Genomic DNA, 16,791 nt, shown 5'->3' with positions numbered 1-16,791 from the left:
AAAGAAAGCTATATTTTTGCTTTCCAGGATGTCTCAAAGCCAGACATACAGTGGTTACGGCGAAGATGTAGTACTAATTTCCATTATATACAGACCTATATATAGTTTTGCTTTGGATGAGTTTTTTTAAAAATCCACACCAAAACACTCCATCCCAGAACGCTGATTTATTACTAGGTCTTTAACCGCAGCAATCGCGGGAGCCCGTTTAAACCTTAGCAACTGGAAACTTGTTCCGAGACGCGGACACTCTGGGAGCAGCCCAATTTAAGTTTAGCAACTAACCCCCCCCAAACAAAGCCCCCCCCAAAGGCACAGCGGATCATATATCAAAAAAACCCTTTTCATCTGCGGCAAAGATTTCACTTCACGTTGCCTCATTTGTATTTTCTATTCTGCAGAAAGCTCCGAGATAAGTTTATATGAATATTTATTGCTTTATTTCCTGAGAGCCAGCGGGGGTGGGGGTGAGAGACGGACAGAGAGAGAGAAAGAGTGCAAATAAATTTAATGCTTTTCTTGAAACAATTCCCCCCTTTTTTCCCTTAGGAGGGTGGGGGAGAAAATGTCCCTGGAAACTTTTTGTAAATATATAAATAAATAAATAAATAAATAAGAAATAAGCATTTAATTATCCGTCCCGTGTGCGCGCGCCTTGCTTCGGAACAAAACCCTGCTGGTCGCCCTCGGAGCGACGCCTTTCCCCCAAGAGGCGGTCAATATGCAAAATTGATGCCTGCCCCTTCTTTGTGGCGGGCCCATTGTGCGGGGCTTGCTGATGAAGCCTAATCCAATCCTAAATTGCGCCCCCGGACCAATCAGGGAGCCCCGAGTGCCCGATGAATGAAACTCAAGGGGAGAACCCCATTGTGGGAGCTGTCACTTCGGGAAGCGCCTGAGCGGCCCGGACCCCTATAAAACCCCATTGCGCCAGAGAAAGGCCGAGGAGAAGAAGCCTGCCAGTCTCGCTTAGGTGGATCTCGAGAGAAAAGGAGACAGAGCAAGACCATTTGTTTAAAAAATAAAAAAAAAGCGGGAGGGGGGAGGAAAAAGGAAGCGGGGCGAAGACTGCTTTGGAAAAGCCACAGCCAGCCCTTCCAAGTTGAGGCTTGGACCCTTGGCCAGGCGGGCGCTTCCTCTGCCTCCCTCCCCGTCTCCTGCCATGATGTTCCCCAGCCTGATCGCGCCTCCCGCCGTCTACCCGAGTCTCCTGCGGCCCACGCCGACCCTCACGCTGCCGCAGTCGCTGCAGTCCGCCTTCTCCGGCCACTCCAGCTTCCTGGTGGAAGACCTCATCCGCATCAGCCGGCCCGCCGCTTACCTGCCTCGCGGCGGCGGCGCCCCGCCGCCGGCCAGCCTGTCCCCACCGCCACCGCCAGGACCCTCGTCGGCCGAGCCGGCCAACTCCGACGGCGCTGCGCGGCGGGGCTGCTCGGCGCCCGCCTCCGCCTCGCCCGCCAGCGACGCGCCCTTCCTCAAGTTCGGCGTGCACGCCATCCTGTCGTCGGCGCCCCGGACAGGTGAGCGCGCTGCGCCGTCGGGGGGAAGCTGAGGGAGGGAGCCTCCGCTCGGGTTGGCTCAGGGAAGGAGGCCTTGCCAATGGGAGGAGCGGGGAGGTGCCAGGTGTGCCTGTGTGTGTGTGTGTGTAAGAGAGTCTTGACGAGATGGGCAGGAGCTTCCTCCTTTGCGCACCCATTCAGCAGAGAAGGAGCTGGGGGGGACACATACTCTTATAGCAGTAGGGAGGATCGCGTCACAAACCAGGTGTGGGGAGAATTAAAAGGGGGAAGTAATTAGATATTCTTCCCAATTGTGGTAGGTAAATCAGTAGACACTATTCCGGGGGGTGGGAGAGAGACTGCGGTTGCTTCTTTAGCACCACGGACGTGACAAAAAAGAGAGAGATGTCAGTTCTAGTAATGGTTTGTCAGTGTGGTTCATTAGTTGCACAGGAAGCTAGGTGGAGGAGGACCACTGTCCCAGCATCGTGACATTGTCTCTCCGGGGTTTCCGGCTTGGGATGGGAGAGGCGTCTCTTCCGATCCTGCTACCTGGAGATGACAAGGACTGAACCATCGGGAACACTTAGCATTTTAGTGCCTGCGCTCTAACCACTAAGTCGCAGCCCCTCCTTGCCTTTAACCCGTCCTTACTAATGTGCATTTTCTCTGCTCTCCCCAGAAACCTCCCACGCGCTGATGCAGAACGTCCCTCCCAAGACTTTCACTTTCCCGTATTTCGAAGGATCCTTCCAACCTTTCATCAGGTCTTCTTATTTTCCAGGTAGGTCTGGGGTCCTCCTCCTCTGCGCTCGCCCCTCTCTCCCCCCCCCCCGCTCCAGCCACCCACTGCTCCCTCATTGTTGCAGGCATCAAAAGCGAATTATATCTTTCGGAGGGTCCGGGAGGTGGCGGTGGATGGGTGGTGGTTGGGGGAGGGGGGAGGCCGTTGCTCGTCCTCCAGTTCAGAGGTTGGACGGGGTACAACATTCAAGAATCCGTCGCGCCAATTTGATGCCCTATTTAGCACAAGCGCGGTGGCTGCTTGACATTTTCGTTCCCAATTTCTCTCTCTCTCCCCCCCCCCACGCCCCTCCCCTGCTCGACAAATTAGCTGGGATTGTCACGGTCCGAATGCGAGGCGGTTCAATTCTGACACAGAGATGCTGTCCGGCCTCCTCTTCAGGGCGGCGGTTTTCCCACAGAGCCGGTGATCGGTAACAAAAGTTTCAGCACCATGACCAATTTGGTCAGCTCCCTCCGGGCAACCACACACAGACCAAGCGCTGACTCCGCCGTGCTGCTGATAGACATTTACCAGCCATGGGCTAATTTCCCTTTAAAGGTCATTCGCTTTGCCAACGTTTTCACAAGGCCACATGGAGCGCTCCCTTGTTTGGGAATTCGGTGTGGCCGAAGCCAAACCCCCACCTCCAAATCTTTTGCTCTGACAAAGTTATTACCTACCTCCATCTCAAAGGGACCTCAGAAGCAGGTGGGTCTCGGGCTCTGCAGAATCAGGCTGGGAGGCCAGGACCAATTCACACCCTACTACCCTGATGATTGCCAACTTTCCTGATAAATGATGTTACTTGACCATTGCATCCTCTGCCACCCAAAGTATTAAAACTCAACATATAGCGCCTGGTGTGAGCCGGGGATCACCTGGTGCTACAGCATTGCTACAGTTAGGCAGGTGGTTTGGAAAGGAGATCAATAGAGCCTTTCCCCAGGTAAGCTCCCCCAAGTTTGCAAAAGAAAGAGAGGCACTAAAGAAGCACCTATAGATACCACTTTTCCATACTGAAGTTATGTTCCACTGCCAGTTTGGGTTTTCAACTTTTTCTATGGGGTGTGTAGAATCACACACAGAGGGTACCTCTCACATTACACATCTATAATCCTCAACTAGTGTCGAACTGAAATTAAATATGTTTAGAAGAATATGCTCCAAATTATCACACACAGACCTACTCTAATCCGCTGTTGGTGTTCAACTGATTATTTGAAGCATATTCTTTTAAACATTTTCAAGTTAGGAATGCCTAGGCAAGTTAACTTCAAATCTTAATTTTGAAGCTGAGAAAAGTGACGGTTAAGAAGAATGACTCTCAAAAATATCACTCTACCAACAAGCTGCTAATATACTTTGTACCAAAAGCCAAGAGCTCCTTCATTCACTCTCCTGATAATGGAATTTGCTTCCTTTCTCCAGCATTTGAATGGCCCAACAAAAACAACTTGAGCCTTATATATAGCTTTTCATGTCCATTTAATGAAAATGATTTGGGGAAAGAGAAGGCTGTGTCATCAGTATTCTCTCCAAGGAGCTTGGCATGCAGTTGTGTTTAGTTTGAAAGTGTAAATCTCTTTTGTTCCAATAATATATGGCTTTAGCTGCTTGTCCTCAGTCTTTTTCTGTTAGTTCATTACTACACAATTACCATTCACGCTTCATTAGAATCTCTGTTTCTCTTTGGGAGTTTTTCTTTCCGCTTAAAGGCGAAACTCTGCCCTTTTTATCATACCAATTCCATTGGGAACCAGTCAATGTGCTAATTAGCTGTTACTTTTCATGTCTCCAGAGTGAATTCTGCAAGTTTTGTAAGGAAGAGGTGGGGGCAGGGGAGGAAAGATTCATATATTAAAAAGATGAATACTGATTGATAAAAACTTGCCACTTAAAAGGACTTTTTTGTTCCTATAAGAAAAGTCCCTTATTTTAATCTGGGGTAAAATAAAGTTCCTGCAATTTGGGGGGGGGGGGAATGGGACTTCTGAACATTTAAATACTCAGACAAGAGAGAGGGGGGGAGTTCTTATCCTCTTCCCTCCCCCCCCCTTTAAAATTATACCTCTATCTTCCCGGCCTTTTCTTTTGAAAGTTAAGATCTTTGAATCTGGTAACAAAACAAGCCAACTATAGATACATTCACTTGGTGTATCTAATCAAATCTGGTTACCATTGGCTGAAAAGGACAGTTAAGTTAAGCGTAAACTCCCTTTCACAAAACCAGGTTCATAGGTGCTGATCTGCTTAATTCAGCTGAGAGTACAGAAAGGAAAAAAGAGGTGGCAAGAAAGAGAAAGGCAAAGAGAGAAATCTATGGGCATGCAAATAAAAGGGAGATTTGCTCCTTGACTTCAGTGGGATGGGGACTCTATCTTTTGGAGCAGGACTTTTGGAACCAAGCTTGTCTTTTAAAAAATACAGCCTGTTTCAGTGCTTTATTTTTTCTTTTTCTCACAGCTTCATCTGTGGTGCCTATTCCTGGCACTTTCTCTTGGCCTCTGGCTGCCCGGGGGAAACCACGCAGAGGTATGCTCCGCAGGGCTGTCTTCTCAGATGTGCAGCGCAAAGCCCTGGAGAAAATGTTCCAGAAGCAGAAGTATATCAGCAAACCAGACAGGAAGAAACTGGCAGCCAAGCTGGGCTTGAAGGACTCCCAGGTAAACTCATCTTCTTTCTCCCCCTAGACAATCACAGAGAATGTGAAGCCACAGGTTGGAAAGAGGTTGGCGGTGGTGGCGGTAGACATTTAACTTTCACTTCTCAAAAACAAGACCTCTCCTCCTCAAAGAGAAGTGTGAGTATAAGGAGACTTTCTGAACTGGAGCCAAAGACTCCATCCAGATAATATTGGCGGCACTGAGGACCTGACAATCTGAAAGTTGCTCAATGTGGTATTATACTACCATTGATTTCAGTGAGATGTAAGCATGACAGTCTTTTGATTACTGGCACTTTTGAAAATGAACAAATTTATTATGGTTCTATCAGGCATCTCCAAACTCGGCCTCCAAATGTTTTGGGACTACAGCTCCCACCATCCTTGACCACTGGTCCTGTTAGCTAGGGATGATGGGAGTTGTAGTCCCAAAACATCTGGAGGGACGTGTTTGCCTATGCCTGGCATAGCACTATACTGTTTGCCTGCAAGTAAGCCCCACTGAAATAAATGGGACTTAGTTTTGAGTATGCATGCATGGCTACCTCTAAGTATTATTATTTCTTAAATGGGGCCATGGAGAGTTTTGCATGAATAGGTTAGTCTCATTCAAATCCATGTGACTAATTTCTCAAGTTGATCCCTGGCTTGTGCTTGGGGAGAGGAACGGGAAATCTCACTGTGTGAATGAAAGGTTATTCTGCTAGTAGACTGTTAGGTGTCACACAATTAGTCGCTGAAAATAAATAAACAAACAAAAAACACCCTATTATCCTTTATTGCATTTCTTGGTTGCTTTCCACCAGAAAATGGTCTCAAAGCTGCTTGACAGAATAGAAATGCTTATTGCAGCCCAATGCGCATCACCCTCAGGTTTATTTTCACAGCCCCCATTGAGAATTTCATGAGGTCTCCTCGGGCTAGTCCAACATATTAACTTGCATTTCTGGGACAAGGGTGGGGGATAAGATCTTCGCCAAGGAGAAAATCTGAAAACTGGTAAAATTTGGAAGTGCTGGCTGCCATCAGATATATGAGCTTTCTTGTGAGTTGCTGCCCTGAATGCAGACCTGGAGCACGTTAGAATGGTTGTCTCCATTATGCATACTTAAAAAAAGAGATGCAAAAACTCCCACCTTCTTGCAACAGTGAGGCATGGGGTTGTATTCAACATTGGGTAAGCCTAGTTTAGCACATGAAACTTGACTTTCCCTTCTCTCCACCCCCTTGCACCCCCACACTATGTCCCCCAAATCTGCTTTGGAGGCCCCCAACCTTTAGAGCAGATTTTGAGGGTGCACAAGGGGCTGCAGGGAGGAGGGAAGGAAAGTCCCATTGTGCAAATGCATGCTTCTTCTACTGCCACCACATTAGGTCAGGCTATAACCCATTTTGTTTTTGGACAACCCAAGTAATTTGCCTACCCTTGAAAACTCTAGGTGAAGATCTGGTTTCAGAACAGGAGGATGAAGTGGAGAAACTCCAAAGAGAGAGAGCTCCTGTCATCTGGCGGCTGCCGGGAGCAGACTTTACCCACGAAGTTCAACCCTCACCCAGATCTCAGTGACGTAGGCAAGAAAGGCTCTGGAGAGGAGGAGGAAGAAGCAGTCTCACCCCGGTGCCCAGCCAGCCCCAGGCATTCCTTAACATATCACCAGTCCACAGATGACCCACGCCTGAGAGACAGGCTGGACTCCCACATGCTCCCTTCCCCCACCCATTCCAGCAGCCCCAGCAAACCGTCAGACTTCTCAGACTCTGAGGAAGAGGACGAAGAGGGGGAGGAGGAGGAAGAAGAAGAGATCACGGTCTCATAGAGACCCTTCTTCTTGCTATCATGAAAGGGGACATTGCAAAGATGTAAATAAACTAAGGGCTATCTAATTGAAGAGGTGGTGTCCTTCCACACCCACATGGTTCAAACAGACAATGTACTGATCATCATGCAACCTTGGGGTCTCTGTATGACATATTCCAGAACTACCCTGATTGGGAACTCCTTGCCTCAATATCCTCCTGTTGTGATCACTGACTAATCAGCCAGTCTTGCACTTTTCAATTGAAAACTATAGACTAGAAAGCCATTAAAACATACACACCCCTTTGGTATTAAGATCATGTTGATTTAGAAGCAGAATAATTAGCCTAATTCAGTTGTGATTCACTTAGCTAATTCCAGGATGTGTTAATTTCTCTGAAAATATCAGCAATCTTTTCCCCATAAGCCCTAATCTGTTGCGATGCTGATGTGGTGCTGCAAAATCCAAGTGGTGGTTAGTGATAAGAGCTCGCATGCTGAGCTCTAAAATGCAGCCAGTGTGAATTGGGGTGGTGGTGCTGGTGGTTGCTATTCCAGAGAGACACTTACTGAGTGTGGGCATGTGAACTGGAGCTGCCCCTGAAATCATTCACGTGCACCCACAAGAACCATGGCCCCTGGCTTGGTTCCAGTGTTGAACATTTCTGTGTTAATTTATGCATCTGTCTGCTTCATACCATTTCCACATTTGTCCCCAGCTCTTTGGCCATCTCCTTGTTTTGTGACTGCTGCAGGTGCAATGTGTGGATGCAGGGAACTGGACCTGCCTCTTTGATTGTTGACTGAACTTTGCTGTCTTTGCACAGCTTCTATGATCTGTACACTATTTTGTACTCTTACACTGTATGGATATTTTATACCAAGGCAATTGCAAGTATGCAGATGGAAGAATATTATATTTTGTCTGGGTTGTCTTTTTTGTTTTTTTGGTGTGATTTTTTTGGGGGGTTAACTCAAAGAGAAGCTTAGCTTCTAACTGTGTAACTTATAAAAAAAACATTGTCTATTTTGTATTTTTACTTTGTACATATTTTAAATATGTATATATAACAAATGAAGCAAATGCCAAATTAAAAAAAAAGGTGTGCAAGGCCTATCATTTCTGAAGCTTGGGGATTACATTTCATGCATTCCTAGTCATGCATTAACAACCATGGCCTGGCTAGAGTCGTGCATATTCTAAGCGGAAGTGGGTTGTGATTCGGAACACACTTTATGTAGAAGTAACTTCTGTTGATATCAGATGTGCTTAAAAGCCTCCTGTCGGTGGAACTCCTTCATGTTGATGCTGCCCCAGTGGCTTTCCTATGCATGTGCAAATAGCTGGATTAGTGGTGCTAAGCCATCTGGAAACAGCACAGGATCATAGGACATGGACCTTTGGAGGCAGCGAAAAATGAAGATGAGCAATTATTATGTCCCAGAAGAAGAGGGGTGTACATGCATGTTCCACTTGGCTGTAGCAATTCCTAGGATGCAGCTGCATTTTGCACACCTGGACAAATGTCCTTCCACAGCAGATAAAGATGTTCAATGATCAGCAGTGCTGGTAGGGAATTTTAGACTCTGGACTTTATGGTCTTGAAAGGCACTCCCCCTGCTTTGGATGGTCATGTATATTACTTCACTTACTTCAACATTTATTTATTCAGGACATTTATATATCACTTGATTCCCCCCCCCCCACCAAAAAAAACCCTCCCTCCCCTCCAAGCCTTACTCCATTTGGGGCCCTGGGTGTCTGTTTCAAAGTCTTGCCCTGATAGCACCACTGAAAATAGTTCTTCCTTTCCTATGGGGGAGTCTGTGCCAGCAAGAAGAATTTGGAGTGGAAGGGTCACAAGTTAACAGGGCTTGCTGACAGCTGCTTCCCACTGACTTGGGAGCTGCATCAGCTTTAAAGGTTGTTCGTAGTTTTAACAACAATCCCTTGTTTGAAATGCCTCACCTGCACTGATCCTGCTAATCTCCCGGCTCACTATTTCCACCAGGGATGATGCTCCATACAAAAAAAAAAAAAAAAAGATCCTGCATGCAGGGTTACAAATTCAGATGCAGATTGCTCTTGCAGCCTGCAATCTTCAGATATCTTCAGGAGGAACGTGTGAGATCTACAGTATTACTTGCAAACAAAGGAAGCAATTAAATATCCACATGACAAATATAAAACATAAAATTCCAAGGTGTATTAAAAACAAAACGAAATTCAGGAGGGTTTTTCCTCTCTGCCCATTTGTCTCATTATAGCTTGCACTAGTGTAAATTTAGTGTGTGTGAGAGAGAGTGTGTCAGCAGAAGTGCAGGTAAATGTCAGGTGTGACTCATAACCAGTTCTCACATTAGTTATCATTCATCCTGTGATGGAAAAAGCAATGCAAGAAACAAATCTTCAGACAAGCCCTTGCTACCCAACTGTGTTGTAATACTGAATTAACAACCACTGTGAGGGGAAATGGTCCCTAGATAAATTATGAATTTGGTCTGAAAAGCGAATGAATCAGAAAAGAGTACATAAAATAAGCACAATTAAAAATGTATAATTGTGCCATAACACACACTTCTCATCTGTAAATAAATAAATTTCATTTTATAATGCATATAAATCAGAGAGAACAATTACGTGCAGCTAAAAATAAGGTCCTACATTTCAGTCTTCATTGCTACTGTCACTCAATCTGTGAGTGAGAAAGTGCCAAGAAGCTGATAAGAGACTGATGAAAAGCAGGGTAGTAAGAAGTGGGAACAGAGTTGCTATTTAGTGCCATCAAGGAAGGAAGGAAGGAAGGAAGGAAGGAAGGAAGGAAGGAAGGAAGGAAGGAAGGAAGGAAGGAAGGAAGGAAGGAAGGAAGGAAGGAAGAAAGAAAGAAAGAAAGAAAGAAAGAAAGAAAGAAAGAAAGAAAGAAAGAAAGAGAAAGAAAGAAAGAAAGAAAGAAAGAAAGAAAGAAAGAAAGAAAGAAAGAAAGAAAGAAAGAAAGAAAGAAAGAAAGAAAGAAAGAAAGAAAGATGTGTGGGGGAGCTAACAACCACCAAATGACATGAATGCTTCTCCACAAAAATATTAAAGGACTGAGATGATAAACTATGTAGTTTGCAGTATGGTAATGATGTTGCAAATGCTATCTACTTCACTCCTGCCACTATGTTCCATACAACCATCAAACAGGATGTGTCATCAAGGGGGGGAAATCAGACATTGCACTTTATTTTTATTTTTTTATAAATATTTATTGGAGTTTTTAATAAAAGAAATACAAAAATAATAAACAGCGTTACTTTGTTTTTGCAAAATTTCATAACATCTTTAGACTTCCTCACATCCCCCGCTCCCACTTACATCATTAATAAGTTTTTGTCAAGCAAATTATCATCTTATTTTCAATTTTATAACCACTTATTTAAATACAATAAAATAATTCTCCTACAAATTTTGTTTCTCTTAATCTCTCTTATCATCAAATTCTGTTCCAATTTAGTGATGGCCAATTATTTATAACCAAGCATCCTTCTTAACATTCCACTAAATCACAATGTTTCTGTAGATAAATCTTGAATTTCTTCCAATCTTCTTCGATCCTTTCTTCTCCCAGGTCTCGGATTCTGCCAGTCATCTCCGCCAGTTGCATATAGTCCATCAGTTGCATCTGCCATTTTTCCAGTGTGGGTAGATCTTGAGTTTTCCAGTTCTTAGCGAGTAGTATCCTTGCTGCTGTTGTTGCATACATGAAAAATGTTCTATCCTTCTTTAGCACCTTCTGGTCGACAATGCCCAGAAGAAAGGCCTCTGGTTTCTTGGTGAAGGTATACTTAAATACCTTTTTCAACTCATTATATATCATTTCCCAGAAGGCCTTCACTTTAGGGCAGGTCCACCAGAGGTGAAAGAATGTTCCTTCATTTTCTTTACATTTCCAACATTTATTATCAGACAAATGGTATATCTTGGCAAGTTTAACTGGAGTCATGTACCATCTGTATATCATTTTCATTACATTTTCTTTCAAAGCATTACATGCAGTAAAGTTCAACCCAGTGGTCCACAACCTTTCCCAGTCTTCAAACATAATGTTATGCCCAATATCCTGTGCCCATTTTATCATAGCCGACTTAACCATTTCGTCTTGTGTATTCCATTTCAACAGCAAGTTATACATTCTTGAAAGTACCTTAGTCTTAGGTTCTAACAATTCTGTTTCCAACTTCGATTTCTCCACCTGGAACCCTAACTTTTTATCACTTTTAAAAATTTCTTTAATCTGAGCGTAGTGTAACCAGTCTCGCACTTTATCCTTCATTTTCTCCATACTCTGCAATTTCCAATTATCTCCGTCTTTTTCTAGCAGTTCCCAATATTTTGGCCAATAGGCTTCCATATTGGGTCTTTTTCGGGCCTTAGCTTCCAAAGGTGAGAGCCACCTTGGAGTTTTATTTTCCAGTAAGTCTTTATATTTTGTCCAGACATTGAACACTGCTTTTCTGACAATATGGTTCTTAAAGGCCTTATTGATCTTAACCTTATCATACCATAAGTATGCATGCCAACCAAAAGCATTGTTATAACCTTCCAGATCCAACACGTCAGTGTCTTCGAGAAGTAGCCAGTCTTTTAGCCAGCAGAAGGCTGCGGCTTCATAATACAACCTTAAGTCTGGCAGGGCAAAGCCCCCAGACATTGCACTTTAGCAGGTTCAACAAACTCAACAAAGCACTAAGCAGATTTCTCTCCTAGCACAAGCATTTCTGCTTGTGTGCTGTTCTGGGGGTTTCCCCCACTAACTCAGAGCCAATTTGGGGAGGGGGGTACACAGTGGGCTAGAGGAGAGGGGATGAAAGCCCCATTGTGCTAGCAGAAGACTTGCATAAGCTTCTGCTGGGTGGGGCTCATTAGTTAAATCTCACCCTATATATGTTTAATTATGAATCAATGGTTCCCTGGGAGCTGTAGCTCTGTGAGGGGAATAGGGAGTGGTGGTCCCTCAACACCGTCCCATAATTTTGGGGGTGAAGCCATGGCTGTTTAAAGTGCTTTAAATATTGCTTTAAATGTGTAGTGCAGGCAGGGCCTCAGTGATTTCTTGAACTCATTCCAGCCATGCAGTAGAGGTGTAGCCAAAGCAATCTTGAGCAGCGTTTTAGTAGAGCATTGCATTTATTATTGTTATTATTATTCTTCCCTTCATCTCAGAGGGGCCCATACTGTAGTTTTATTGTAGTTTCTCAGTTTAATTGTTATGATGTACTTGTTATTTTGTAAATTACTTAGAGAGACTGCCTTAAGTATTAAGCAGTATATTTGTTGTCGTTTAGTCGTGTCTGACTCTTCGTGACCCCATGGACCAGAGCACACCAGGCACTCCTGTCTTCTACTGCCTCCCGCAGTTTGGTCAAACTCATCCTGGTAGCTTCAAGAACACTGTCCAACCATCTTGTCCTCTGTTCTCCCCTTCTCCTTGTGCCCTCCATCTTTCCCAACACTCCTGTCTTTCACTGCCTCCCACAGTTTGGTCAAACTCATGTTTGTATCTTCGAGAACACTGTCCAACCATCTCATCCTCTGTCGTCGGCTTCTCCTTGTACCCTCAATCTTTCCCAACATCAGGGTCTTTTCCAGGGAGTCTTCTCTTCTCATGAGGTGGCCAAAGTATTAGAGCCTCAGCTTCACAATCTGTCCTTCCAGTGAGCACTCAGGGCTATTTCCTTAAGAATGGATAGGTTTGAGCTTCTTGCAGTCCATGGGACTTTCAAGAGTCTCCTCCAGCACCATAATTCAAAAGCATCAATTCTTCGGCGAGCAGTATATTACTATGTAAAAATAAATTATGGTCAGCCTGTGTAAGGCATCTTCCCATGTTCTAAAAGTATACAAATTGCGCGCCCCCCCCCAAATCTCTTATTTTGAAACTTTTAATTGCAAGTGCTGGGAGTGTACATTTTCCTTTTTTTGTGCACTTCTAAATGCTTTCGTGTTTTCAATGCAGTTTTAAATAGAGTTACTTTTTTTTTACACTGCTTGTGTATTTTTAGTTGTGTTTGTTTCCATTCTTGTTGTGAGCCACACAGGGACCTGCACTGGGAGAAAGGAGGGAGGGAGGGAGCAAGAGCGAGCTTGAGTTTATATGAAGATTTGGTCACTTAAGCAACCAAGCAAAGCCCAATTTCAGTTAGCTTGAGTTTGCTGCCATCTCGTGGTCAGGTTGAGATAATTACAAAAACTTTCCTGAGAGATCTTCATATCCTAATGTGTGTGTTTTGGAGGGTGTCAGTCTGGCTGCTGTCCTGCAATAAACCAGCTCCTTTGTTGAGGTAATGATTTAGGCTAGCTAGTAAAGTCACAACAATTAGCAGAACCGGAGATGTTGCTCTGTGCCATGGAACAAATGGATAGGCTTTATCACCACCCCAAACTAGCTGTCAGGTAGGAAAAGCATAGCCAGAGTGGCTAAGTTGAGCTGGAAGCAGACTGAAAGACACAGGGACATGTTTGCTCTGTGCTGGATCCAAAGCTGTGATTAATGGAGAAGAAAGATCGTTGGGGATGTTAATGCTGTGAATCCCTTTATCATATGTGCAGCTTGTATATATGTGTAAATAAACCCAGTGGCGTAGCGTGGGGGGTGCAGGGGGGCCCGGCCGCACCGGGCACAACATCTGGGGGTTAGGGGGTGCAAATCCACAGGTTAGGGGGTGCAAATTACTTGCCTTGCCCCGGGTGCTGACAACCCACGCTACGCCACTGAATAAACCATATAGCCTATAGAATTCCCAGTCTTACTAACCTTCATTCCAAAGGCTCCAAACCCTGGGGAAACACTGGAACCCCTGGATTCTCTCACCACTCAGAGACAGGGACGGTGTACATAACAATACTAAATAATTTTGGCATCTGTCAGGGGCTCAGGAGCAGAGGCACAGGAAAGGGAGGAAATGGAGAGCGAAGGGGAGGAATCCGAAGGGAATGTAAGCGATGACAGTGGTCCGAGGTCTCTGAGTCTGTCCAGCGAATTGGAAGACTCACAGAAAGGGGCTCCCATGGTCAGAGCAAGGGGGACACCCCAGGGAGAAGGGACCAGAGGGGACTCAGAGAGCAGCAGCTGGAAATCGGGACCAGCTTCCCCACCAAAGAGCAGTAGGGAGGAGGAGTCCCAGGCATCGGGATCAGGCTGCTCACCGCCAGCGGGAGGAGATGAGTCAGGATTGACCACGCCTCCATCGGAGAGCGAGGAAACGGTCGAGAGGAAAGTTGGAAGCTGGGCGCACGTGCCAAGTTCAAATGTACAGGCAAGCGGCACAGTGGGTAGCCCGGGTAGGGAGCCAGGTCCTAAAGCCCGCCGAAAGGAGGGGCAGGAGTCAGGGGGGTCAGCGTCAGAAGAGTCCAGGAAGGAGGAGACACCGGGGGGCAGAAGGACCCAGAGGAGAAAGGAGCAACGGAAAAGGTGGAGTAAGGCTAGGGTCTTAAACTGGTGTACAGGGGGTGGAGACTCAGACGGGGCTTCGCCGATCTAGCGTCTAGACGTAGGGCTGCACGCTGCGGCTTGTAAATGGAAACTGAACCTCAATAAAGACTTTTGTACATTACTACCGGCTAGCGTTGGTCCTCTGTGAGCTGGGACCTGGAGGCAGCTCTGACAGCATCAAACCAGACAAGGCTAAGCAATTTGATAATCCTATTCATTAATGCTTAAATCACTATATCTTACACCAATGAGATTTAAGGCAGCTTATTTTCTGGATCACACGTCTCATTCACATTGTAAATGACTGGATTCTATGCTATTTCTAGGTTTGCCGATAAAATGCTAACTACGAACATTTGAACGCCTCTACCTCACCTTCCAGTGATGTATGGAAGTGAGAGTTGGACCATAAAGAAGGCTGATTGCCAAAGAATTGATGCTTTTGAATTATGGTGCTGGAGGAGACTCTTGAGAGTCCCATGGACTGCAAGAAGATCAAACCTATCCATTCTTAAGGAAATAATTTATTTTTACATAGTAATATACTGCTCGCCGAAGAATTGATGCTTTTGAATTATGGTGCTGGAGGAGGCTCTTGAAAGTCCCATGGACTCCAAGAAGATCAAACCTATCCATTCTGAAGGAAATCAGCCGTGAGTGCTCACTGGAAGGACAGATCCTGAAGCTGAGGTGCCAATACTTTGGCCACCTCATGAGAAGAGAAGACTCCCTGGAAAAGACCCTGATGTTGGGAAAGATTGAGGGCACAAGGAGAAGGGGACAACAGAGGACGAGATGGTTGGACAGTGTTCTCGAAGATACAAACATGAGTTTGACCAAACTGCAGGAGGCAGTGGAAGACAGAAGTGCCTGGCATGCTCTGGTCCATGGAGTCACGAAGAGTCGGACACGACTAAACGACAACAACCTCATCTTTCTCCACTAGTTGTTTCTCGAGGACAGTTATGACAGAAAAACATGTTTGATCATTTAGGGTGCAATCATTTACCCAGTTTCCAGGAAGAAAAGTCCCATTGAACTCAAAGAGGCTGCCTTAACAACATAAGAATCTTGCTGGTTCAGATATAAGACTCATCTAGTCCAGCATCTGCAGAGTGGTCAACCAGATGCCTATGGGAAGCCCACAAGCAGAGCATGACAGCAATAGCACAGTGTTTTCCAGTAACTGGTAGTACTGCCTGATACTAGAGGTAATGTAGACACCATGACTAGTAAACATGTTTCTCCATGAATTTGACTCTTTTGGCAGCAAATTTGGAACTTGCTCTATGTGTGAAGCAGTACTTCCTTTTTTCTTTGTATCCACTGTTTCCCACCATTCAACTAGGGTAGCACTGTGGTCTAAACCACTGGGCCTCTTGGGCTTGACGATTGGAAGGTCGACAGTTCGAATCCCCATGATGGGATGAGCTCACGTTGCTCAGTCCCAGCTCCTGCCAACCTAGCAGTTTGAAAGCACACCAGTGCAAGTTGATAAATAGGTACCACTGCAGTGGGAAGGTAAATGGCATTTCTGTGCACTCTGGCTTCCATCACAGTGTTCTGTTGCGCCAGTAGTGGTTTAGTCATGCTGGCCACATGACCCGGAAAGCTGTCTGTGGACAAACACCAAAAGCAAGGTGAGCGCCGCAACCCCATAGTGACCTTTAACTGGACTTAACCATCCAGGGATCCTTTACCATTTTTTTTTAAAAAAAACACCATTCAGCTTTATTGGATTACACAGGGTTCCAGTTCTTATGAGGGAGAAACTTCTCACGACCCACTTTCTTCATCCCATGCATTACACACTCCCCTTTTCACTTAGCACTTTTTTAAAAGCTTACAGGAACACTGGTAATGTTTGTATACTTGCAGATCCCATGTGGGCAACTGGGAGCCCCATGCATTGTCCACCTGAGAGGACAATGAAAACTTCGTTTAGGGTGTGCATCCCTTGTCTTGTGACTGTCTGCACAGTTAAAACACTCTGATTCATCAAGTATCTGTTCTTAAAGTTCTGTGGACTTGAAATGAGCCTTGAACATTCTCTTCGGCAGCATGTGCAGATTGTTGTTGCTGAGAGTACGGCAACGTGACTTTAATAATAAAGAAGATGAAAGGATCTGAATCCAAAACACACAGATAATTGGACTGGTGAATGCGGCACATCACCCAACTACTGCTGCTATTATAGTTTATATAAAGAAATTGGAGTTCTTGTGGAAAATGCACTGAAAAGGATAAACCAAGAACTCTGGCCACAAGTTTCAATGTAAGGATTAACTACTACTCAAGAGTTGAAAAGAAAAAAACGTATATATTCTGCAAAGAATGACAGTTTAAAGCTAATAGTAAATTTAAACGCAACGTGTGAGTACAATAGTTTTAAGATAATAATAAATTTAGATATAACGTTTAAGTGCCGAAATAATGTAGTTTCAAATGTGCAATAATATAGTATAAAGGTACATAAAATACCAGTACACAACAATAGTTTTATACAAGTCTCAATGGTAGTCAAAAAGAGTCCATATTATATAAACTCAGAATAAAGAATAAAGAGCCAAAAA

General features: G+C 44.9%; 1 protein-coding gene across 1 annotated transcript; it reads left to right on the top strand.

Annotated features, from left to right (window-relative positions):
* The first annotated feature begins 964 nt into the window (after positions 1–964).
* On the top strand, positions 965–7,835 carry DBX1 (developing brain homeobox 1). Its single transcript, XM_081907372.1, has 4 exons — positions 965–1,520; positions 2,182–2,283; positions 4,750–4,949; positions 6,388–7,835. The coding sequence occupies exons 1-4, from the start codon at positions 1,163–1,165 to the stop codon at positions 6,763–6,765; spliced, it is 1,038 nt and encodes a 345-aa protein (XP_081763498.1). The 5' UTR covers positions 965–1,162; the 3' UTR covers positions 6,766–7,835.
* The last annotated feature ends 8,956 nt before the right edge of the window (positions 7,836–16,791 follow it).

Source organism: Podarcis melisellensis (genome assembly GCF_964234715.1).
Source record: "Podarcis melisellensis genome assembly, chromosome: 1".
Taxonomy (NCBI): Eukaryota; Metazoa; Chordata; class Lepidosauria; order Squamata; family Lacertidae; genus Podarcis; species Podarcis melisellensis.
Note: the sequence above shows the minus strand (reverse complement) of the source record. Positions and strands in the feature narration are given on the sequence as shown.

Bases quoted from the DNA above. Each gene is read 5' to 3' on its own strand.
- DBX1 (XM_081907372.1), top strand. From the start codon at position 1,163: ATGATGTTCCCCAGCCTGATCGCGCCTCCCGCCGTCTACCCGAGTCTC. The intron at 1,521-2,181 runs GTGAGCGCGCTG...TGCTCTCCCCAG, and splicing joins GTCGTCGGCGCCCCGGACAG to AAACCTCCCACGCGCTGATG. The intron at 2,284-4,749 runs GTAGGTCTGGGG...TTTTTCTCACAG, and splicing joins CAGGTCTTCTTATTTTCCAG to CTTCATCTGTGGTGCCTATT.